General features: G+C 43.0%; 1 protein-coding gene across 2 annotated transcripts in view; it reads right to left on the reverse strand.

Moving 5' to 3' along the window:
- Positions 1 to 6,690: 6,690 nt before the first annotated feature.
- etv4 (ETS variant transcription factor 4) overlaps positions 6,691 to 26,529 on the reverse strand; it is a 92,817-nt gene continuing 72,978 nt past the window's right edge. The window contains exons 11-14 of one of the 2 annotated variants that reach the window (XR_010958009.1): positions 24,303 to 24,472; positions 13,580 to 13,681; positions 7,277 to 11,670; positions 6,691 to 7,170 (exon numbers count right to left, since the gene is read on the reverse strand). Coding sequence is in view for 1 of the 2 variants with exons in the window: in XM_067968940.1 (XP_067825041.1) it covers positions 11,449 to 11,670; positions 13,580 to 13,681; positions 24,303 to 24,472 (494 nt within the window). In the remaining variant the exon portion in view is untranslated. Of the gene's footprint in view, positions 11,671 to 13,579; positions 13,682 to 24,302; positions 24,473 to 26,529 lie in introns of both variants that reach the window. The other variant, XM_067968940.1, reaches the window with a different exon arrangement.

Here is a 26,529-nt window from a genome sequence, read left to right on the forward strand (position 1 = left end):
TCTTGCAACAATGAGTTAGTTTGTCCGATATTCAGTCTACAGCATTCTAATAATTAATGGATAACTTGTGGAAATTATAAAAGATTTAAAATCTGGGCCCCAGGCAGTAAAGCGGAACAATATATATCAAAAGAGGGGAGCAGACAATTTGACAATAACATTTAATAAATTCAGAATTTGGAACTTAACAATTTGTTTTTTTAAAAATCCATTTTTTGAACTGTGCCGTTAAATTGATGTTTATTCTGAGCACTGTGCCATAGAGTAAGACTGAGGTTAGCTGCTTTTATTTTGTTTATTGTAACAAACAGGAACAAATTCACCAATAATTTGGCTCCTGTTTACCCTTGTAAATAAGTGGTTCCAGGAAAAACCTGATTCTTTGGTAGAATTCCAAAGCCGTAAGCCAATGCTGACTTTACTTTCCCACTTGGCCATCACTATAAACTGCGGCAGTGCTGAAACCAACTGATACTCACCAGCCTAGAATGGTGCCTCTCTCCTGCTCTCGTATACTTCCTGCAGGGGTTCTTGTCTAGCAATCGGGAGCAGGAACCCAGGTTGATTTCCGTCCCCTCCCCACTTAACCTAAGGGCACTTTAGTGAATTGTAGCATCCCAGGTGAGATCTGTTGGATAACTTTGGCCTGAATTTTTGGCTATACCACTTGGTGGGAATGGAGAGATAGCGTGATGAAAATCATGTTGGCACAGCACTTACTCTAAAGGGGCTGCAGGGACAGAGATCTGGGGGTATGTGTGCATAAATCTTTGAAGGTTGCGGGACAGGTTGAGAAAGCAGTTAAAAAAGCATACGGGATCCTGGGCTTTATAAATAGAGGCATAGAGTACAAGCAAGGAAGTTATGTTGAACCTTTATAAAACAATGGTTAGGCCACAACTGGAGTATTGTCTAATTCTGGGCATCGCACTTTAGGGAGGAAGTGAAGGCCTTAGAGAGGGTGCAGAAAATATTTATTAGAACGGTTCCGTGGATGAGGGACTTCAGTTATGTGGATAGACTAGAGAAGCTGTGGTTGTTCTCCTTAGAGCAGAGAAGGTTTGAGAGAAGATTTGATAGAAGCGTTCAAAATCACGAAGGGTTTAGATAAAGAAAATAAAGAGAGACTCTTCCCATTGGCGGAAGGGTCGAGAAACAGAGGACACAGATTTAAGGTGATTGGCAAAAGAACCAAAGGCGACATGAGGAAAAACCTTTTTACTCAGCGAGTAGTTATGATCTGGAATGTGCTGTCTGAAAGGGTGGTAGAAGCAAGTTCAATCATGGCTTTCAAAAAGGAACTGGATAAATACTTGAAGGGAAAAAATTTGCAGGGCTTTGTGGAAAGAGCGGGGGAATGGGACTAACTGGATTGCTCTTAGTAAGAGCTGGCATGGGCTTGATGGGCCGAATGGCCTCCTTCTGTGCTGTTACCATCCTATGATTCTACTGCTCTTTTCCTGTTGGCACTGGGGCGTTGCTATTTTGGCAGGGTCTCTGATATGGGCAGTCCAGGCACCCACTAAAAACAGGGGTGCGCCTCATTAGCCCATGTAAGTCTGGGTCCTATGATGTCAATAGGACCCCAATGCAATTTTCAAGTACCAATGGATGTAGCATGCACGGTGCAAGCTCCACCCATTGGTACTTGGCATTGAACAGCCTAACCAGAGGTTCTTAAAGGGGCTGCTGCAGGCTGCTCAGAATAATGAGACTAATTCATCGGCCTCTCGCCGGTGACATCTGTCGAGCAATAGAATCGCTCTGCACGCCCCCCCCTTCCAATGTCCATCATAACCGAGAACTAGCTTCTGTACCACTTTGCACTGCTGGTGGGGAGCCTCACCTGGCAGGATCCTACATCAGGAATTCGGACTCCCGCTGCCCACGATTTCCCAATCATTAATAATAATGGATGGACAATCATGCGCTGCACATGTCCAAATTTCCAACATGTGTTTTCAGCAGGTGAGGCTCCCCCGCCAACTGCACAAAGGCACAGAATGACTACTCGTCTTTGCCTGTAACATGATGAAGTACCTTCCACTGATGTCATGAAAGGGGACAGTGGATGTTGAATCTACTTTCCTGTTTTTGTGGCTGGAAGTTCATTCAAGACACTGCACGGGGCTGATGCAGAAGTTTCCAACATGGCAGCTATGAAGTCCTCTCTAGGGTTATAACAATAACATGCAATGACTCCTCCAATAGCTCAGTTGGTAAATACATGACCCACTGTGGAACAGACCAGGAAGGTCCCATGTTCAATCCCTCAACTGTGGTGAGTTAGCCAATTTCAGCCTTACTAGACTTAGTGATAGAGATGCTACAATTGACCTTGACACCCCTGGGCTATGAAAGGAAAATATCAGCCAGACTTGATTGTGATGCACAACTTGATTAAATGACCTGACATTCACTGTCTGGGCTCTTGCATGAAGAATAACCAGTTAAGATGAGGTACTGAAAGGCAGCCAAATGCCTCGGAAACAAACCCCAGCATGAATCAGTCTCTTCGGGGGAGGTGGGGGGAAGAGAAAGTAATCTAGATTGTATCATTGAGATTATTAAAAAATGTCAAACTCCAAATGACAGCAGACTCCACTGGACACCTAAACAAGGCTCAGTGTAGTTTCTGGCCTGCAAGATAATGTTTTCCAAGACAGTAATCTACTTGGATTCAAAATACCCCATGAAACAAAGTCTCAAACTTCTCCCTACAGCTTAAAAATTGTTTTTAATGATTAAAAGATGTCGCTGTAAAAATCGTAGTGGAGAGACAATGTTTAATTCTGGCTGCCACACAAAAATATCTTGAGCTTCTTCCAGTCTCCAATGAGAAATCAATTTACTCAAGTTTATCCTGAAAACCAGTCATGTGGAATGCACTGAAATTCGTTTGATTTGGTCCATAAAATGTGTGTTGTGGAACTGCTCAGGCCAATTTAGACACGTACAGAGTCACAGACAGGAAAACTAGCCCTTTAAATTGGAGTCTGAACTCTTTCCAGCTCATGCAGGATAGTAATATAATCTGTAACAAATTACTGAAAATTTACTTTGTAAAACTATCATTATGTGGATATGGACTAAAACAGTGTTTCCTTTATTGAGAGCAGTGTCTGTCCGGCCAAAACATCAATGGAAAATAATATGGGATTTTAAATGTGTTCACATGCTCTCTCATGGATTAAGTTAAGGATTACTTTTTGGGGGGAAAAAATTGCCCTTAATTGTAAGTGCTTATTTTTTTAAATAACAAATGAATTATTACTTTATCTAAACTGTTTAACTGTACTTTAATTTTAAATCACTTGTAGGTAATAGGACTGATTCCACACTTCCACGCTCACAGGGCGTGCATTGTGGCAAATCGCAGGTGCATAGCCATCATTTGTGCTCACAATTTCCCAGCACTCACTACTTGCAAGCACTGCCCCTGTTGGGACCTTAGGATCACTCCTAATGTTACCACCAGATAAAAGCTTAGGCAATTGAGCAGGCCAAAGACTTTTCAGGGTAGGTATGTTGGTAAACATTGGTTTACAGGAACTCTGGTGCCTCAGGAGGTAAATGCGCTGCTCAGTGGGGACTGACCCATACAGGACAGGTTTGATCCTTGGTTTGTGCGCAGTTAGCTGATATCATCTAGAGCTGTGGTAGGGTTGCTACAATTAGCCTGTGTTCTCTGGGATGGGGAAAGTGAAAATAAAGTTAGGGTCCCTGCACCTGATTGCTGTCCTGTCACTTCGTCTTTGCACCAGTGGAGGTAGAGTGAGGGCAGGATTCCACTCAACTGTGATGCTTGCCACGGTCAAATAGCCTACCAGCACTCACTGCATAGGCTCACACATGAACAATAGCTGCATAGGACAGCTGGCTTCTTTGATCTTGATGTGGAGATGCCGGTGATGGACTGGGGTTGACAATTGTAAACAATTTTACAACACCAGGTTATAGTCCAACAAATTCATTTTAAATTCCACAAGCTTTCGGAGGCTTCCTCCTTCCTCAGGTGAATGGTGTGGAACCTCCGAAAGCTTGTGGAATTTAAAATAAATTTCTTTGATCTTGGTTGAGTCAACGCATTCAGGTGAGGAAATCACCAGGAGATGGGAGGAGGAAGAGAAACAACGCAGAAGAAAAAAAATTAGTAGAAAGCTTGAAAGGGAAATGAATGAGAATGATAGGAAGAAGAGAAGGAATCAAATGAAAAAGAATCCTAACAAAAAGGCTGACACTGGTGATTGGAATTTTAAGAAGAAATATTTCAAACTGACAACTTGAACGACAATTCAGTAGCATCCACAAATGTTAGAGCATATTTAGAACATAATAGTTTCGGAAAAAAGATGTGTCAGCCCCTCCTGGTGATTCAGATGGACATGACACTATTTGAAGTGCTCGGAGTTCCCCTCATATTATGGGCAACATTCCTCCCAGATTAACTGGTCATTTATCCCATTGTGGTTTGTACGATCTTGCTGTGTAATGCATGTTTGCCTACATAACAACAATCTCTGCAGATCAAATGAATTCATTGTATGTGAAGTGCTTTGAAATGTTTCTGAGATGCAACAAAGAACAATATAAATCCAAGTCCCCCTTTTTTCTCTCCAAAATAGCTGATTGATGAATTTCAGTGTTTTGAATTTGAGGAAAAGTGAGATGGTTGTAAAACTCATCTTAAAAACCAACAGATCTGGTAATGACAGAGAGTGTATAATGATTTCAATTTATTGATTAATATTCATTTACAAATGTTGGCAACTACAACATTCGTAGTCTTAGTCAATTCATCGTTCAACTATTTTATGCAAAAATCCTTGAAAAAAAATGAGATTACATTATTTACATTTGCATGATCACTTTATCTTGACAAGCTACTCAGTAAAAGAAATAACAAAGGTACAGAATATCTTAGGCTCATACTATCAGTAAACAGTCAACTTAAATCTGCGTAACAGATATCAACTTCATATCAATCTATTTGGGTGGGGATGACAGTGCTGAGGAATGGTCACTTTCCTCTCCGCGTTCAATGTCAGCATCAAGCACTCCAGATTGAGATACAGCACAGGTTGATGCAGGTCAGAGCTCCCACTAGATCCTGTGCCTTAGCTTAATCCTCAGAACTTCGACTGCATCACTGCCATATTTTTTTTTTTGCCCACAGCGACCACTTTTATGGTTTCTGTGAGTGAAATTGGCAACCTGTGGACTCTGATGACTGGGTAAAAGATTGAGGCTCGTTTTGTGTACGAGCAAGCAGAGAAGAGAGACTTTCAATCCATCAGTATGGGATGCAATTGCATCCAGGACCCAGAAGTAAGAGAGCTCAGGTGTCTGTGATCTAGCCCTCTGCACCAGTCATTCCCTTTAAAAGGCACTTTCTTTTTAAAAAAATGCCCTGTTTCTTATAACAGCTGTACAAACTGTGACAATTGAGATGGAAGTCTACAATATGTACAATGCTACATAGTGACTGATTGCTGTGATATTGCTGCCATTATCCTTAATCAATGTCTAGAAAATGCCTTGTGCCTAAAATAAAATTGTGGAAGAAAATATATATTTTTTTCATGCCAATTTCTTCTCATCCCTTCCTGAAAGCATTGATTCCTTTCTGAGGCAATGTTCCACAGGTGCTGATTGTCCTGATTTATGTGTGAGCATTGACCGAGAATTTCAGCAAGCTATTCAACTGTAGAGGTAAGGCAGCGGAACATAACCTTGTCCTCATACAATACCTTTTACGTACACTTCCAGCAAGAGTCACTGGATAACAGTCAGGTGTGGGGAACTCTGGCTGATTCTTTTTTTCCACCTCCCCTCTCTTCCCAACTCTGGAGGGAAGGAGCTAACTATATTCAGCCTCTAGCACTCTGGCTGAGATTAACTAACCCAGCAAAATTCAAGGGAATAAAACCTGATCCATGTGGCTCAGCTACACACTCGATAAACCCGCCGAACCATCGGGGGAGCTTCACGAAAAATAATTCAGCGATAAACGTAACCAGGGTGACATTAGGAAAGGGAGGGGGTGTGGTGAAGTGGAGAAGAGGCTGAGAGGCCATTTACTGAATTTTCAGATGCCTGTGACTCAACTGTTCAGCTGGATGTGAATTTTACAACCGGCAACTTTGTTCCCTGGTCAAGAGCCACAAAATCTGACCAGAGCAGTGAATGAGTGTTCAGCACTTAGACAGATGCTGGTAACTTGGTTTTGTATCCCAGCACTGCCTTGTTTCTGCTGGTTTATTTCTCTGTCAAGCCCCTGTTGGAACTACTGTCAGATTCTATATAAAACATTCACTAGATGCTGGATAAAGACCCTTTGAGCAATTAGTTATTGAAAAATAAACCACATCATACAATGGGGCTGCACACTCACTGTGGGTTGTATAGTCCAAGGTTACCCTGTGGTTTGTTTTTCATTAAAACACTATGCTGTCATTTATCTAGCTGTCCTTTTAAAAACCTAGGAGATGGCACTCCCAATGCCTGAGTTGGCAAAGATGTGGAGATGCCGGTGATGGACTGGGGTTGACAAATGTAAGGAATCTTACAACTCCAGGTTATAGTCCAACTGTTTTATTTTAAAATCACAAACTTTCAGAGGCTTTCTCCTTCGTCAGGTCACCTGACGAAGGAGAAAGCCTCTGAAAGCTTGTGATTTTAAAATAAAACAGTTGGACTATAACCTGGTGTTGTAAGATTCCTTACATGAGTTGGCAAAGGCAGTTTATAGCTGAACATAGCAACCACAAGGTGCCAGGTTTTATTCTGTCAGCGCTGAGTTAACTGATGTTGACCAGGGTTACTGCTCCTGGATGCTATCAGTGACCCCCACTTGTGGACCTGATCACTCTTGGCTGTGATGCTCCCCCAGGTTAAATGGCCTGCTAACACTCACTGCCTAGGCTCACACGTGAAGAATTGCCACAGCGAGCGACCAGTATCCACCGAATCATATCCCAGCAGTCAATGCTTTCAGTGGCAAAGAGAAAAAGAAACATAGAAAACCATGACAATATTTTAAACTCAGTTCGCCTTTTCCTCCTTTGTTTCTCCTTTTCATTGTGTACATCCACTCCCTGGCATCAACCTTCAGCTGGCATGGCCAGGATAAACTGGCTGAGATCATCTTGCAACAAAAGGGTATTTCAGCTAAGATTACAGTAACACAATAACATTTAATGTAAAATAAAACACCCATTGCGTAGAATACAATGACATTGCATTCACAGTGGCAGTATGCAATTAGCTTGCTCACCTTTCTGGCTACAGGATGCCAGGTACATCAAAGTAAGCAGCCTCGGCCTTGACCTCAAAATAAAGGAAAATTGGTTCAAACACTAATTTATATATTTTTTTAATGGAGATCTTAACTATTGATTGTCCCTGTCCTGCATAATTCAGGTGCAACATGCTTAGAACTTGCCTACAGTGGCAATGTACCTTGGGGAGCAGGATTCTTTAACCGTGCATTATAAACGCTACGCTCCCTTTGCAAAGCTCTCATCCCTACAAATAATAGCAAAACTTACAGCTTATGTCTATCCTTAACAGCCTGTGACCACACTAGCCCTTTGTCCCTCAGACAAGCTGAGAGTCTCGCGGAAATAGGACAAATGCAACAATCAGCCAGCTTGCAACTAATGTGGTCACTGTGGCACAAGCCAAAAGTGATTAGTACATTACTGTGTTAGAAGTAGTCAATCTAGAATACGGAATGAATAATTTATATCTTGCTATATCCATTGCTCAACACAAAAGAAAGCTATAACCATTCCTCTGCCCTATAACTACAAGTACTCCACACTCTGCTTAATCACCTCTTCAGCGATGTTACACCGCCTCTATGTTGCTTAGTGTGCCCATTACGTGAGAGTAAATAAAAGTTTTAAACAAAACCTTGTATCCGGTAGAGACTCTAAACGAATGCTGGCTGGCAGAGTATTTACTCCTTATTTTCTGGTAGCACTCAGACTGCTACGGCTTTGCTCCTTGCTTTCGTGCCCTCAAACCCTCTTGTCCTAATATCTCCTTATGTGGCTCGGGGTCAAATTTTGTTTGATAATGCTCCTGTGAAGCGCCTTGGGACATTTTACTATGTTAAAGGCGCTATACAAATGCAATTTATTTACAACCTGCTGCACCGCTGTCTGCTGTGTATTATCCCATTTTTATGCTGTACTTTTCAATTTCACAAGTAGTTTATTTCTCCCATGAGGCACATGCTGGAGCTACTTAGCAACGGTATGGAAAGTGTGACATAAATAATGTGAGCGGCTCTTCGCTGAGCACACGACCCCATGACCCCGGGACTTCATAACCTGCAGGCACGGAGGGGCGAGCAAACTGACTTGGGGTCAGCCAAACTAAAGCTCAACTTGAGCTGGCTACATGGAAAGTACAAGATAACAACTGGGAACGAACATGTTCAACACAACCAGGAACATGTTGAATTTTGTGCTGATCAAGGTAAGGAATGTGAAGGGAATGGAATACCGTCTGTTTCGGACACCAGTGCCTGCATCAAGCTCTCCCAGGTCACTCGATACTGAGTTAAAGCTCCCTCCGTTCTGCTCCAACAATGGGGCTCTGCCCCAACTTCGGCAAATGTAATTGTTTCCATTTACCACACCAGCTAATCCAGTTGGCTCTCTGAGATTGTTAATTAGTGCCAAATTAGGGACAGTTGTGTGTTGTGGACACGTGCTCACTAGATACATAATGCCCAATGGCTTTTATTTTTAAAACTCCAGTCAGAATACAGATATCAAGGTTTAGCTTTGGCTTGATTCCAACAAATCCCTGAAATAAGAGCTGAGTTCCATGTTCACACCCAGCCAAAGGACTTGTAATTTAGTTTTCAGTGATCGGCTGCTCATCATTATTTATTTCCACATCTCTAATTCTATGTTTAATGTGTGCAACTGTAAAACATCTAACTGTAGAGCTACATAGTAATCACTGATAATAACTGACAAACCCCACAACCCATAGAACAGATTTCTAAGGCGAACCAAAGGTACTCTCCCCAGATTTTCTGTGGATTGTATAGGAAAATTACAAATGCCCAATATTTATACTGTAATCTGTTTGATCCTGAGTCAGGATCATCACAATTTAAAAATAAACTGTGCTTCCCCACTTTAAAAAGGTGTTCACATGTCCGAGGATTGACTAACACAACACCTTTATACGTGAAGTGAAGCACATTGACGGGCAGTCAGCTGATCACTGAGAACATGCACTGGGGGTGCTCGATCAGATTATGCCTTTTAATCATTTGTCTGGACCTGGAATTCTATCTGATAGGAAGTGATTTAGTGCATTCAAATTTCATGCATGGTGTGTTATGTGGAATTTCTACTGTACTTACACCGTTGAGTTAGTCCAGACCAGAAAATCGCCACTTGGTGACTAAGTTGCTTTTCTGCTCACTAGCTGTAGAGGAAAGCAACCCCCCACCCCCACTTTACAAGTAAAAGTTGAGTTTTGCTTTCCCTTTCTGATTTTTTCCAGACCTCTCTTCCATTACAGTCTACTCCTCTTGATTCAATGTTGCTTACTTCAGATTATCTGATTCATTTTTTTCAGCACTGAATTCCTACTTTGCTGTCATTCACATTCAGATGATTAGATAATTCAATTGTTTTAGCGCAAAAACCACTTAGCATTATTAGGATTGGACTGCATCTCCAACCTGTTCAAAGCAGATTGGTCCTCCCCTTTTGAGTAAAGTATTCCTCTCTCAAAATCCATTTCCTTTGGTGTGACTCCAAATTTCAGATTGTTGGTGAGTGCAACATTTGTTCACCAGCCACGTGTCAGCCCTTTCCTGCCACACACACATGTTTTATACGGTCTACAGCAGGAGAACTGTCACTGAGAAAATAACAGGAGACCCCAAAATCTAAAACCAACCCTGTAAATGGCTCTAATTAATGTTGATTAAACAAGCATCTTAATCGTCAAAGTGGTACCAAAGTAAAGATGCTCCCACTACAGAGAGAAAAAAACAGATTGAAGTGAGAAAATATCTGAGCACGCGGCAGTAATGAGCTTTTGAATGCCGGGTCATACCATATCTCATCGTCGAAAAATGCTATGCTGAGCAATCACAAAAAAACAATGTGGTGATGAGAAAATGGTTCTGAATTTACACTGTCCTTAAGTCATGCGATCTTGACTTGCTATACTTATCTTATGTTTAAATAAGTACAGTGGAACCTCCTTTATCCGTACTCCAATTATCTGCCAGAATGTTTGCAAGACTAATCTTGTTTGAGATGTGACTTAATTTCATTGCCTGGAACACCAACTTCTGTCTGATATAAATCAACTTCACAGCCCAAGCAAGATTAAATTCAGTTTATTTATACAGTACTTGTCTTCATTCCTATACTGAAGGGATTGTTTGCTGTACTATTTCTGTAAGACCGAAATGTGGGGATTCTCAATTATTCACCAATTCCCATTATCCACCAAGGGCTTCCCCTTCTACTTTTGCAGATAATGGAGGTTTCACTAGAGACTACTTTTTGCCAACACTAGAATTGCTCTGGTCGCTGTATAGAAAGAAAGAAAGAAACACTTGCATTTATATAGTGCCTCTCATGACCTCAGGACATACCAAAGCAGTTTACGGCCAATGAAGTACTTTTGAAGTGTAGTCACTGTGGTATTGTAGGAAATGCAGCCAATTTGCACACACAAAGATCCCACAAACAGCAATGAGATAACGACTAGATAATCTGTTTTTTAGTGATGTTTGTTGAGAGATAAATCTTGGCCAGGACACCGGAAAGAACTCCCCTGCTCTTCAAAATAGAGCCATAGGATCTTTTACATCCACTTGAGAGGGCAGACAGGGCCTTGGTTTAACGTCTCATCCGAAAGACGGATGCATGTTGCAACATTGTAAATGCATTCAAAAAGAACATATTTATGATTTCACTACACACAACGACCAGTGCAATCCTTCCCAATATGACATTACGGCATATTTCTTAAAATGTTCTGACTGATTTCATGAGGAAACTTAATGAAACTCAACAAAAAAAAAGCACAAAATAACAGTTTAAAAAAAAACACATATTGAAAAAAACAAGCAAGAATTTTTTTTGACGGGCTAGTGTCTTGATCAACTTGATGCTTGTTAGGGACAAATGAGAACTAAAAAGCAGCTCTGCCTCAATCTACAAAAGTAACTTGCACAATGTGTATATGTAGTGGGGGGGGTGAGATTTATGTAAGAAAGAAACACACAAACCAACCAATGTTCTAAAATCATATATGCTATGACTTTATATCCCCAGTTATTTGATATATGCATGTCTGAAGCAACAGATTCTAACTTATAATTACTATCAGTTTCTAATAGTTATTGGAGTGCAATTAGAGAGATTAAAAACCAAACATTCTCCTTGTTGTTGATCAATACATGTATCCTTTGTTATAGTGCTGTGAATTGATGCAGCCAGTGTCTGGCATGTAGGCGGTGTTCTCATCCAGGTGAGACAGGGGTACAGTGTCTTCTTCGTTCACATGCCGATCAAATTCAGACTTCAGCAGTGGCCGCTGATTGTCAGGGAATGCCAAAGAGAAGAGCGCTTCAGGTTCACAGACGAACTTGTACACGTATCGCTCGCCAGCCACCTGCAAACAGCAAAGGCCATTGGAGTACACTGGAGGACACTTATCTGTTTCATACAAGGGCAGCAGCAATGCTTCACTTCAGAGCTTGATGCTGGCTTCAAAGATGCTTTATTTTAATGAATCACTTAATTTGGTTTGCAAAGTGTCTCCCCATCTCCCTTAATAATTCATGCCAAAATACATTTTCCATGACTGCCAGCAGCCATTTTTCATGTGTGAGCTTAGACATGAGTTTTGGCAGGTGATCTGATCATGGAGAGCATCACACAAAGCTTGCTCATGTCCTCAGCCAATTTCCACACAAATGTGCACTTTCCAGGTGGGTCACTAGACAGTGAACAGGAATGAAACTCTGGCTAATTTCGCCCCTCTCTAGCACAGAAATTCTAAGGCCAATTGTAGTGGCTCAGATGAGATCAGATAATAGCACAGAACAGGGATCTAACCTGGCTCAATTCCACACTAGGTAGTGCACGTACTTACTGGAAGGCCACTCAATGTTTCAAACAAGTCTCGAGTGGAAAGGACCTCCACAATAGATTGCAACATTTTGGCATTTGAGCTCAGTTCCTGGGCCAGATAATTGGGTGAAAAGCTTTTTACCCTTTTCCTTCCCCTCCAAAAAAAATCATTAGTGATAAAATTAGGAAGCAGTCTCAAGCAAGTGGATGGGAGCCCATAGAAAATAAAGACTTTTCCACCATATTACCAATTTTCTACAAACTGTTAACAATTCTTATTTCTCGGTAATTAAAAAAAAATGCATTTCTTCCATCTTATTCCCCATCTGATTTCTCACCATTGTCTATTCCTGCCAATTTCTCTCATTGGACTCAGTTAGCCAACTGTTAGGTAAACTGGTTGACTATGACTACGAGCTCCAAAAGGACATGTTAAAAACTGCAAGGGAACGGCAGTTCAGCTGTGTAAAGTCACTTGGTACCCTTGTCTCATAATACGAATGTAAGGACTTGCACAACACCAGGTTATAGTCCAACAGGTTTATTTGAAATCACAAGTTTTCAGAGCTTTCCTCCTTCGTCAGGTGACGAAGGAGGAAAGCTCTGAAAGCTTGTGATTTCAAATAAAGCTGTTGGACTATAACCTGGTGTTGTGCAAGTCCTTACATTTGTCCACCCCAGTCCATCACCGGCATCTCCACATCGTGGCTACTATCATCATAATACGAACACCTCTAACTCTGGAGTTCAAGGGTGTCGGAACATGCTTGCTTTCTTAAGATCACAACTAAAGCTATAGCTTTCTCCAGGAGGTATTTATCCCGACTGCATTCCCTGTCCTCTTTCTTCCCTCCCCTGCCCTGACAAAATGGATCACTCTGCCACCATGCTACACCCCCCACATAAGAGTCCCAGATGAGACATGCTGAGCTTCACTCAATGATGGTATGGAAGATTCAAATATTGGAGATTAAACTGAACGCCATGAGCCACTGGGCTGCAAAGCCAGTGCTCTCCTTTGAGTATACATTGGAGCCGGCCTGTGATTTGGCTACTGGGAATTGTAGTCTTGTTGGGTGACGTGCAACCAAATGCGTTGCAGTTCGAGATGAAGACTGGTGTCAGGAGACCTCCAAATGCGGAGTGTTAGCTGGCTGGGCAGGGACCAGGAGGTTTAGAGGCCCGGTAAGGTGTGTCATGCTAGTTATGGAGGAAGGGAAGAATTTTTGGAGTTAAATTTATAGATAAACATTTTTTGTGAATATTTTACATTATAAGTTTTATTTTTAGGCTATATAGTGGGGGGGGGGGGGTGAGGAACTGTCTTGAACATTTAACCAATAAAGAAGGAGAAAATTGACATACTCAGCAGTCTTGATGCAGACAGTAATCACGATAAGCAAGGAATATCATAAAGATGCTCACTTTAATAAATGGATTAAACTAACCTTTTGCATGATGCCCTTTTCATAATAGTAGCGAAGGGAACGGCTAAGTTTATCATAGTTCATGGCCGGTCTGTTCTTTTGCATTCCCCAAAGTCTTGCCACCTGTAAAATAAAATAAAATCATTGGTATAACATGTGCATAAAGAATGAATGATTCTGGTTTTCACCATCAAATTATGGATGGGTGCTTCAGAACTGTTCTATTGTTCTGTAGACAATGAACCAGAGATTTCATAATAGTCCGCTCTTCTTGGCAGTGCAATTTCGTGGACTCAGAAGTTTGTGTAGGTTTAATCACCTCCCCCTCAGTAACCCTATAGTGCTGCTATTAAATAGGATAACAAAGCATACCACCAGAGGCCTAGAAACAGGCTATAGGAACCAAAGCATCTACTGTGTAAATGTACACAGGTTAGCACTTTGGGTGCAGACTCTTTCTCCGAACATTTGTTCTAATGACGAATCCAACTCGAAATGTTAACATACCTTTTTTCTTTACGGATGTTGATGTACCTGATGTGTATTTCCAGCATTTTTTGTTTTTCATGTTTCCAACATTTTTTAAAAAAAAATCTGTACATTCACTTAGCACTATTGAATATTGTTGCACCTCTGAGGTGGTGAGTACCCACCTAAAAACTTTAGATAATAAGTGTTGGCATTTTCACTCACTTTTGTGGCATAAGTAGAATATTACACTACTGTCATTTAGGGGAGATATCTGCTTGTGGGGTGTGGCCTACATAACCTACCCACATTACCATGGGTGTATGAGGCCAAGTTACTTAAGGGAATATTTTCCATATCCCTCAGATGAATATCCTTAATTTTACAGTACTTGTGCAGAAATCAACAAAACTAGATATGATCTGGAGCTCAAAGAATCAACAAATTGCTAAAACCTTGTCTATTAAAAGCATGGGTGGCCAGCAACAAGATATGAATGTGAATTTTGGGCCACAAGACCATTGATGAAGTCAAATTGTTATAATTAACATGGCAGGCACAAGTTAACAGAGGTACAGTAAGAAAGTAATGCAAAGGGGCTGCAGCTGTTAGCTGATCTGTAAAGGACAGTACATTGGTGTCAGTGCTGCTGGGTTAGAGGAGAGAGAAAAATAAATCAGCTGACTCCTTCTCGCTCTCCAGTGGCACCTGCTGGAAGTGTGGGTGTGCAGGCTTGGCTGTCAAATAGCCCGCTGACACTCACGGTCGAGGCTCACCCATGAAGAGTGGTCACTTGGGTAAGGTACTGGACAGCAACTGACACCTGTAGAACCAGAATCCTGCAAGGAGTTGAGAGCAAGGGACAATATTGGCATGGGAAAAAAAATTACAAAGGAAGAGATAGCCGGATAATCGCTCGGTGGTTAGTAACAGAAACAGCAATTCAATGCTGTCTGAGAAATGGCAAGTCAGGTGAAGTCAATAGTTAGTGCTCACTGTATGCAAAGAAATGGGTTGACGTCTTCAAGAATAATTTTTTCCTTCAAATTTTCTTCCTTGCTTCCGACCCTCTTGAAGGCACCACCCAGGGTACAGTTTGATGGGTACCCACAGCCATCTAATACCTCGTCCAAGGGGCCATTCTACAGGTGTGACCCTGGATAGTGAGTGTTCTAGGATATTTGACCACTGGGCCATTAATATTTCCCACAACTACAATGAACACATTGTAATGTAATTGGTTACATTACAGGTGTAAAGTCGGGTGGTTTGTAAGAATCTTTGGTGAGTAATATTAGGGAAGCAGAGATCAGAATTACCATTCACCTCTACTTGTATGCAGCATTAAGTACAAGTAAATTAGCTGTTACTGTAAAAGGACAGTACAAATGTAGATGTCCCAAGGGTTAAACCCTTTTACTGCATTAACCAACGTACTACCAAAAGCCTTAGTTTAACAATATGCCCCAGAATGTATATTGTTTTTTGTAAGCTTTGAGCACTAAGGGAGAGTAACTTTGTTAAATGGAGTCATCAATTACACATTGACACTAATGGGCATGTCGCTGATCTTATCAGTTTATTGCTTTGATCTAAATGTTATGATTTTTCAACTGTCAGCACCTGGCCCTGGGTAGAGAATGATGCCATTTCCATATCAGATAAAATGACATATAGCCTGGAGGAAAGCAATAACGCATCAACAGTTAAATCTGGGCCCCAGGGCGTAAGTGTAAAGGTGGACCTTGCTATGATAACAGCTTGTGGTAGCTCCCCTACTGGCTTAGTGTGTAGATACAATCACATGGTACGGTCCTGAGTCAAACATGGGTCCAATCGTCTATCTGTGTGAAGATAGTTCATCTCAGTAAGGGTGCTATTCAGAACCCCTGGGCCTGGGCACTTTTCATTGCTATCCAGTGACTACTGCCAGAAAGTGCATGCGTGTAGACAGGATAAGACGTGGCTGTGATGTACACCCACAGGTGAATAGCGTGCCAATGCACACTGTCTAGGTTCACACAATGGCCATTTTTGGTGACATAGCAGCAAGCACCAGCACCTTTGGGAGAGGAAGGGAGAAATCTTAGCACGGGAGGAGAAAGAGCCTGTATATCACAAGTGGTCAGGAGTTAACTAATATGTTAAATGTCAGGCAGTACAGTGATGCCAGTGTTACAGAGCAGTGGGGTGCAGGTCAATTGTCCACTCTGCTGAGTACTCAACTGGGCTGGTGTGGCAGAGTGGAGATCAAACACTTTCCCCACAGGAAAACAGGGGAAAAATTCAGTGGCAACATTGTCATTAAGCCTTTCCTTTGTGCTTTCTAGCAACCACCTCAACAGCAACACAAGCAGAGGTCTCGGGAGAATCTGCCAGCTATAGCCATAGCTGGTAACTGGCCTGGTGAGATGAAAATGGGAGTAAAACTAGGCTATATTGCTTGACGCAGTCCCATGGACATTAGTCATCACTAAGTGGTCATTCTTTGAGTAAGTGTTGCAGGCTGTTTAACCTTTCGGCATCACAGGATAGAGATTAGGACTGAGAACTGTAATTAATTCCCCCCACCACCCCCCCCCCCAAATTATCTGGCTTCTAGCAAGTGTCGCAAACTCAGTGAGTTACAGCAGGTTGGAAAATGCTGCTTTGAGTAGAACTCGCTGGGAGGAGCCAACTGCCCAGAAAAAGGAGTGAGAGTAAAGGGAAACATACATAGTTCAAGAAAAATGACAACTGAATGTCGCTGCTGCACTAATGGATATCATGGGGCAAAGTGTAAATACTTGGATCAGGATTACCAAGAATTGATAGGTAAATATGGAGACGAGTTAGAAGCCAGAAACCAGTTCAAGTCAGGAGGGATAGAGGATTCAGCTTTGATCCCTGGTCTGGGCTGAGTTACCTGGACTGGGCTGAGTTAGCTGATCTCAGTCAGGGCAACAGTGAGGGTTCTAAAATTGGCCTCAGTGTTTCTAGTTTAGGGAGGGAGTAAAAAAAAAGTATCAGCCAAGCTTGTTCCTCCTGATCACTATCCTGCGATTTTTGCTGGTAAATACACCTGTGTGTATGTTGAGTGGGGCAACACAGGGTTCAACTGTGGTCCTCCCAAGGTCAAAACTCATGCTAACCCTCACTATTTAGGCTGAGAATGGCCACATGGGTGAGGTACTGGAGGGCTGTGAGCATCTGTGGAACTGCCCCCGACCCCACAACAGCAAGCAATAGTCAGGAGAGGAGGTTTAGGTGGATTGTGACGAATTAATAGGCAGAGGTATTCTTATGTGCTTAGTTTTTATAGGCAATCCTGATCTGAGCAGAACATTTCTTGACAAACTACTTAAACAGAATCATTTATCAGAATTTAACTCTGTACTTTATTTCATGGTCTGAAAGTTCCTGCTCTATATCTCAAATTTACATTCATTAATAACTGTTTCAGCTATCTCTGTTCTCTCCTTGTCCTGAAGAAATTTATTTGAAACATAATATTATAATGAGTATTATAAATCAAGTAGAAAGCTAACTAATCAAATTGCAGTCTTGGCAAGAGTACCCTCCATAATAAAACTTTGCAAGAGTACCTTTCAATTGTCCTGTTTTAATCAGACCATCTGTGCATTAAACAGCACTACTGGGAAAATCAGCACTGTTGCACACAAATCCCAAGATGGCAAAATCAGCTGCTTTGTCAGTTAATGGAAATTGGCAGATAACCAAGTCTCCAAATTGTACTGCTGATTTCTGCTCTGACTGAATACACTGTCTCACCCTCATCCACCTGGCTCAGTTCTCCACAGCAGCACTCATCCCTGTTGCTCCCTGCCAGTAAGATCAGATGGTGCTGCAACAGTTGATCCATCAGCTGATCTGGTTCATAGATTTCCTCCAATGCACCCACCTGCAACTCTGGCTGATTGACTCTATAATGAGTCCCATCAATAAACCTCCCCTGACACAAAGCATGCGGGTACCCCAGCTGCAGAGGTAGGTGCTAAATGTAGAATGTGTGCATAATAGAAACACAATCAAAGTTTCGCTATAATATATGTGGATCTACAAGGTGGCCAACCTGAAGATTTTTTCCCCCCTTTTCCCTAAATTAAACAGAAGCTAATTCTATTTTCTTTGCTGTCCTTCCAAGAATCAGCAGTGTCTTTACGAGTTTCCCGGTTTACAATGGAAACATTAATTTTAGAAAACTGCACTTCCAGTGGGGAGCCTCAGCTACTAGGAGTGCAAATTGGGAATTCGGGCATAATAGATGGAAAATCTGGGGAATGCGTGGCCAAGTTCCCAAGATGCACTCCCAGCAGGTGTGATTTTATAAAGTCGGCCCTCGATTTGTTTATACTCAGCATTTGAAACCAGAATTCAGTTCATAGAATCATAGAATGGTTACAGCACGGAAGGAGGCCATTCGGCCCGTCGAGTCTGTGCCGGCTTTCTGCAAGAGCAATCCAGCTAGTCCCATTCCCCTGCCCTATCCCTGTAGCCTTGCAAATTTTTTCCCTTCATGTATTTATCCAATTCTCTTTTGAAAGGCACGATTGAATCTGCCTCCACCATCCCCTCAGGCACTACATTCCAGATCACAACCACTCGCTGTGCAAAAAAGTTTTTTCTCATGTCGCCTTTGGTTCTTTTGCCAATCACCTCAAATCTATGTCCCCTGGTTCTTCGCCCTTCCACCAATGGGAACAGTTTCTCTCTATCTACTCTGTCCAGACCCTTCATGATTTTGAACACCACTATCAAATCTCCTCTCAACCTTCTCTGTTCCAAGGAGAACAACCCCAGCTTCTCCAGTCTATGCACATAACTGAAGTCGCTCATCCCTGAAATCATTCTAGTAAATCTCTTCTGCACCCTCTCAAAGGCCTTCACACCTTTCCTAAAGTGCGGTGCCCAGAACTGGACACAATACTCCAGCTGTGGTCGAACCAGTGTTTTATAAAGGTTCATCATAACCTCCTTGCTTTTATACTCTATGCCTCTATTTATAAAGGCCAGGATCCCGTATGCTTTCTTAACCGCTTTCAACCTGCCCTGCCGCCTTCAATGATTTGTGTACCCCCAGATCTCTCTGTTCCTGCAATCCTTTTACAATTGTGCCCTCTAGTTTATATTGCCTCTTCTCGTTCTCCCTACTGAAATGTATCACTTCACACTTTTCTGCATTAAATTTCATCAGCCACATGTCCGCCCATGCCACCAGCCTGTCCATCTCCCCTTGAAGTCTATCACTATCCTGCTCACTGTTCGCTACCCTTCCAAGTTTTGTGTCATCTGCAAATTTTAAAATTGTGCCCTGCACACCCAAGTCCAAGTCATTAATTATATCAAGAAAAGCAGTGGTCCTAGTACCAACTCCTGGGGAAAACAACTGCAATCCAAAAAACAACCGTTCACCACTACTCTCTGTTTCCTATTACTTAGCCAATTTTGTATCCTTGCTGCCACTGCCCCCTTTTATTCCACGGCCTTCAACTTTGATGACAAGCCTATTATGCGGCACTTTATCAAATGCCTTTTGGAAGTCCATAAACACTACGTCAACCGCATTGCCCTCATCGAGCCTCTCTGTTACCTTATCAAAATGGTTAAACACTATTTGCCTTTAACAAATCCGTGCTGGCTTTCCTTAATTAATCCCCACTTGTCCAAGTGACTATTAATTTTGTCCCGGATTATCGTTTCTAAAAGTTTCCCACTACCGAGGTGAAACTGACTGGCCTGTAGTTGCTGGGTTTATCCTTACACCCTTTTTTGAACAAGGGCAATTCTCCAGTCCTCTGGCACCACCCCCGATATCCAAGGATGATTGGAAAATCCAGTACCTCTGCAATTTCCACCCTTACTTCCCGCAGCAACCTAGGATGCATCCCATCCAGACCGGGTGACTTATCATAGAATGATACAGCATGGAAAGAGGCCATTCGGCCCACCATGCCCATGCCGGCTCTTTGAAAGAGCTATCCAATTAGTCCCACTCCCCTGCTCTTTTCCCATAGCCCTGCAAATTTTGGACCTGCCTCAAAATGCAGGATAACTGGTGTCTATGAACACAAAATCAGCGCAAGTGTAATCTATGATTTAGAATTGAACCCCAGAAAGTCTATTCATATAAAAGCTGAATTTTGTACAACTTCTCTTTTAAACTATAATTAAAAATTTAGTTTAAGCATTCTTTGTATATAGTCAGGATTGTGCTCAACTATTTGAGATTCAGGCCAATGATCTATGCGAGATGTTTGACATTGTCGATTACCTCAGTTGCTTTTTTGGCTGATGGTGTGATTTTTCTTGTAATTGATTAATTTTCCAGTGCTAAACTGGTTATAATCCTTCAATCTGTTTTGGCTTTTACAAGGGTGACATCATAACAGATTTAAAACATTTACTTTTAATCATTCTTCAAAATTAAATAGTTTGAAATTCAAACTAGATTTTTTTTTGAGAGTGATATATAGAAATATCTCTCTCACATTCAGAGATCAACACCTGAAACAGATTCTGGGTAGTTAGAGGAAGTACAAACTCTGGAATAATTGAAGAAATTATTCCAGAGGGTGGGGGAGAACTCGAAGTTGTAGGAAAGCCCGACATTATTCGCCTCAGACTGCCTTTTGGCATTTTTATTTGGAATGATCTAACTGCTCACTGTAATGTTATCAACATAGATGATATATTATGGCTGTTCTAAGTCCCTAATGTACCAGCGGTACACTGACTGGCATTGTGCAACTGAGCTGTCAGGCCTTGTTTAATAGTTTCTTTATTATTTCTTTCAAATGTGTATTTTCTTTTCAACCTATATCTGTTTTATTTAAAAGTTTTGCCAATGTGCATATTTCCTGTAAGTGTCACACTTACCTCCTATTACACTGCCTGCTGCACCTATTTCTATCAGTTTTTTCATCATATCTCTCTCTCACATTTTTGTCATGATTAAACTTGCCTATTAATGTTGCTTATGCCTGAGTCCTCCACCGCTGGTCTCCTTTGGGATCTGGAAGCTCCAAGGTAGGGGCTATATTTTTCCACAGCACCCATCTGGAAGCAGCTAAATTTCACCCTGTGGCCCAATGCCTCCTGCCCACTGCCTCGCTCACAGATACTGTTCCCCATCCCTTCCCACTGTTGCGAATGGACCCCTGATCTGATGCAGTCTGCTGTTCTTTCCCACCGCTACCGCTCCCCTGCTGCAAACAGACACTAGTGCCAAGATCACACCCCAACCTCAAGCACTGAGGACCCCACCTACTGGACCAAAAGGGGTGTCCTCAGCAATTGCTGGAAATCATCTTAAAGTTCTTCAAACGTGTGTTGCACACTTGAATTATTTTAAGCTGGTTCCGGGCAATAACCAGGAATGTAGCTTTAGGGGATTGCAGGTGAACGGCTTAGGCCTTGAAGCCTGATGTTGCGGATCTGGGTCCAATGAGGGCAGGGTGGGTTTTGGCTAATGCAAGGGAGGGGTGTGGTGGTGGAGAGGTGTTATTAGCGAGGGAGATGGGGATTTGTTGAAACCGTTCTACCTCAGGACCTATTTCAAATAATACAGGTTTCCCCAGGTCATGCCTTTAATAATTCTGCCTCCCCCCACCATTACCACTCCCCCCACCTCAAACACCCATAAATTTCCCAATCCCAAGATCCAACCTACTGATTCTCATTGCTTCCACTCCCAGCTGAGCACTCCTGCCTTCCCTCGCCCAATGCTGATGTACCCTAGAAAGAAATCGCATCAGCGTGCTTTTGCCATCCCAGTGCTGACACATCCCATGTTCACTCTCCCACCTTGACCATACCCAGTAGACTCTCCAACACCCTGGAACACCCTTCCCCCTGCATTCAAAGACTCTCCCTGGTGCCATATGCAGACGCCCCTTCCACTCCCCCCTAGACCCTGGTATCCACTTCCGAGTGCTCTCACACATCACAATGGCCACTTCCAGTGCTCCTCCCCATTCTCCCAGACTCTTGCACTCTCCCAGTGCTACCACACCCATAACAGTCTCAAACTCCAGGACCACTCTACTAACCTGGGCAGCCCCACTACTGCCATATGTTGTTTCTATAAACTGGATATAGGAGATATAATTGACTATATAGTCAAACTTTTAATGGTAATCAAAGCCAGCGATTTACAGCTTCTACACAAGTACACACATAATGATAGAACTCACAACATCACTAACACTCACAATGCTCTAATAAAAACATAACTTCACTTAATTACTGTGATAAAATTGTATGTTACATGGGATAAAATAGTGACTTGCCAGGAGCAAAGCCACAGGAGGTTTGTCAAAATATATTTTTAAATTTAAAATTTTGGCAGTTGTGGTTCAGCTGAGACTTATACATGAGCTTTCTGATTGGTTCAAGGTAGGCTCATGTTGGAGCTTTCTAATTGGTTCAGTGTTTATACTGTGTTGTTTTTCACAGTAAAAATACTGAACCAAAATAACAGATGTAACAAAATAAAAAATTGAGCTCTTTTCCAAGGAGTTTGAACCTTGCAAATTTCTGCCCCATCTCCAAATAATATATTCACTCAAAAGTCTTTGAATATGTTGTCACCTCCCAAATCTGTGTCACAACTCCCTGTTTGAATCTTCTCCAATCAGGTTTCCACCCTTCCCATTGCACCAAAATGGTCCTAATCAAAGTCACAAAGGGCATCCTCTGTGACTGTGACAATGATGCATTATCCATGTCCTCTCTGCAGCCTTTGACAAAGTTGACCACACCATCCTCCTCCAACGCCTCTCTTCCGTTGTCCAGCGGGGGGACTGCCGTTACACGGTACCACCCTTACTTATCTGATTGTGGCTAGAGCAGCTCCAGCATTGTCGTTTACACCGTCACCTCCAGAGTGCCCCAATTATTCATCTTTGACTTCCTCCCCCTCCTCATCTACATGCTGTCCCTTGGTGCCATCAGCTGTAGACATGGGCTCAGCTTCCACATCTACGCTGATGACACCCAGCTCTACCTCTCCACCCGTGCTCTCTACCCCTGTGCTAATAGACTACATGTTCCACATCCAATCTTCATGAGTTGCAATTTCCTTCAGTTAAACACTGGTAAGATCAAAGCCATTGTCTTTGACGCCCACCACAAATTCCGAACGCTTGCCAACAATTTCCCCCTCCATGGCCACTGTCTCAGGCTGAACCAGACTGTTCAAAACACCCTATTCAACTCTTAGCTGAACGTCTGACCTCATAATTCTCTCCATCACAAAGACCAGCTACTTCCACCTCCATAACATCATCTGCATCTACCCCCATCTCAGCCCATTTGCTGCTACAACCCTCGTCCATGCCTTTGTCACCTCCAGACGTGACTATTCCAATGACCTCTTGGCTGGCCTCCCAACCTCCGTAAACATCAGCTCATCTAAAACTCCGCTGCCTGTATTTTATTCCGCCCCGAGTTCTGCTCATCCGTGATCATTCCTGTCCTCACTGGCAATGCCTCAAATGTAAAGTTTTCACCCTTGAGTTTAAATCCCTTTCTGGCCTCACCCCTCTCCATCTCTAACCTTCTCCAGCTTTTCAGCGCCCCCCCTCCTCCCACTGGACCTTGGTTCCTCTGACGCAGGCTGCTGGTACACCACCCCCCCCACCCCACCCACCATCCCTTTGCCCCATCATTGGTGGCTGTGCCTTTAGCTTCCTAGGCCCCTTCCTAAACCTCTCTGCCTCTCCCGTAACCTCTCCTCCTTTAAGCCTCTTTAAAACCCACTTCTTTGGCCAAGCTTTGGTCACCCCTCCTAATATCTCCTTCTTTGGCTCAGCATTCATTTTTTTAATTACACCTCTGTGACGCATTTCGGGATTTTTTTTACGTTAAAGGCAAGTTGTTGTTTCCCATTTACAGCTCAGCAAACACACAAAACGAAAGAGGCAAGTCCTAACTTATTTGAAGATCACCTGGAAGCCCATTACCAACCCCACGACCACCTAAACTATAGCCGCTCCCTCCTTCAACATCCCACTATCACTTTCCATTTTCTCGTTATCCAGAACTCCCACTCTGTGTGACGGCCTCAACTCTTGCGTGTCATTCATTCCATACCATGCCTATCTTTGCAGCAGTAACCACTCCCTGGTCTCATGCTGCTGCTTGATTCCCAGTCTGCTTCAGCTGCTTCCTCCCGATAGCTTCCAGACATTTCATTCCTTAGCTTATGAGCAATGCCTCAGAAAATGTACTAGTTGTCTTCCAAGAGAAAAAAAAATCTTCAAACCTATCTTCTCACCTCTTCTGGTTCAACAAGTTTGAATTCCATGCCTCGACCTGTCCAAGCAATGAAGTTAGAGTTGGATGGATCATCCAGGAGTGCAACTAGGAACTGCCACAGCTGGAGAGAACCCCGGCGCTGGTATAAAGGACCTTCCCGATATGTATTGATTTCCTGTTTGATATCACCTGTCAAACAAAAACAAAATACTAAGTCCACCTTGCTCAGTGAAACCACCAGACAGATTAATAGAACTATATTGTGAGCTGTCATGTGACTGCTCAAGTAACATATTAATAGTCTATTTTTCCTTTTCTGTACAGGGCTAGGCTATGCATTTTTTTTTATTGAGAAACCCAGGTGAAGGGCACAGGCCCATAATGCAGAACATACTACGGATAAAAAGAACATGAGACAGGATGAGATAGATGAAGTAGTCGTGATTTGGTGACACTAAGCTTGGTTGTTTTTTAAAACCCCGTAGATTACAGGAGAAAAGGAACACTGAGGGATGTAAGGAGTTCCACAGTTTTGAGGTCCTAGGGAAGAATGATTTAGAGGAGATAACAACTTATTGAATTTATATAGTGCTGTTAACATATAAAATGTGCCAAGGCACTTCACAGAGAAATAAAGGAACCGATGCTGAGCCTTGGGAGAAGGGTTAGGAGAGGTGGGAGAAGGGTTAGGAGAGGTGGGAGAAGGGTTAGGAGAGGTGGGGGAAGGGTTAGGAGAGGTGGGGGAAGGGTTAGGAGAGGTGGGAGAAGGGTTAGGAGAGGTGGGAGAAGGGTTAGGAGAGGTGGGGGAAGGGTTAGGAGAGGTGGGGGAAGGGTTAGGAGAGGTGGGAGAAGGGTTAGGAGAGGTGGGGGAAGGGTTAGGAGAGGTGGGGGAAGGGTTAGGAGAGGTGGGGGAAGGGTTAGGAGAGGTGGGGGAAGGGTTAGGAGAGGTGGGGGAAGGGTTAGGAGAGGTGGGGGAAGGGTTAGGAGAGGTGGGGGAAGGGTTAGGAGAGGTGGGGGAAGGGTTAGGAGAGGTGGGAGAAGGCTGGGTGGAAAGAATGAATTCTGAGAAGGTTTTTAAAGGAGGACAGAGAAATAGAGAGGCACAGCAGTTTAGGGAGGAAGCTCCAGCGAGTGTGGCCGAGGTGTTTGAAAGCTCTGCCACCGGTAATGTGGCGCAGTGACAGGAGTGGAATGCACAGGAGGGTAGAGGCAGAAGACCAACAGGTGTGGGAGTGGGTGTCTGGCTGAGGAAGTTGCAGAGGTAGTGGAGGGATTTAAAGACAAAGATTAGGATTTTAAATTGAATATGTTAGGGGCCAGGGAGCCAATGTAGGCCAGCGACGTTGGGGACGATGGACAAGCAAGACATAAGTGTGGACACAGTGCAGGCAACACTTCTTAAATAAGTTAGAGTTTATCGGAGATCAGCGATGGAAGGTCAACAAATAGAACCTCGGAATCATCTGGTGCTGGAGGTGACAAAGAACTTTTAGCATTACAACAGCACTGGGGTAACCTAAGGGTTACAGCAGCACTGGGGCTGATGTTGGGATCGAGGGGGTTAATGTTAGAGAGGTGAAAGTAAGCAATTTTGGTGATGGAGAGGATGTGGGACATGAAGCTCAGCTCAGGGTTGAACAAACACCCTTTTGTTTAGCCTAAGCGAGTAACCCAGGCAGGAGATGGCATCAGCTGAAGGTGATGGCTTTGTTCTTCCCAATGATCAGCTGAAGGAAGTTGGGATTCTTCCAAGATGAATTGACATTAGTGGTGGAGAGCTGGAGCTGGGTCCCACCAGCATTGGAATGGAAACTGACCTCCGGAGGTGATTCTGTAGGGGTGGAAAGAGAAGCCATCGCTAGAGATGCGGTGGCTGCATTGGAACAGGTAGCAGTGGAGGGCAGTCCCACTGAGCTGGACAACATGAGAGGCAGTGGAGGAGGTTGGCATGGTGAACCACGGTCACAGTCAGAGAGGCTGTTATTCATGGAAAATATAGGATACAGCATTAGCTAAATCAAGAAGTAGTGCTTAGGTGATGCCAGGCTTGGTTTTTAAAAGTTTATCAGATGTAGCAGGAAAGGAATAAGAGGGAGGTGTGGCCTTTCATAATTTTGAAGTCCAGGGAAAGTATAGGTTAGAGTAGGAAAATGTGAGGTGCGTCTTGATTTCAATATAGTGAGAGTGCAGGAACGAGAGTGTGCGTAGGAGCTTAGGAAGAATGTACCATCCTTTCATCATCAAAT

The sequence above is a fragment of the Heptranchias perlo genome, chromosome 30 (assembly GCF_035084215.1).
Source record: "Heptranchias perlo isolate sHepPer1 chromosome 30, sHepPer1.hap1, whole genome shotgun sequence".
NCBI classification, from domain to species: Eukaryota; Metazoa; Chordata; class Chondrichthyes; order Hexanchiformes; family Hexanchidae; genus Heptranchias; species Heptranchias perlo.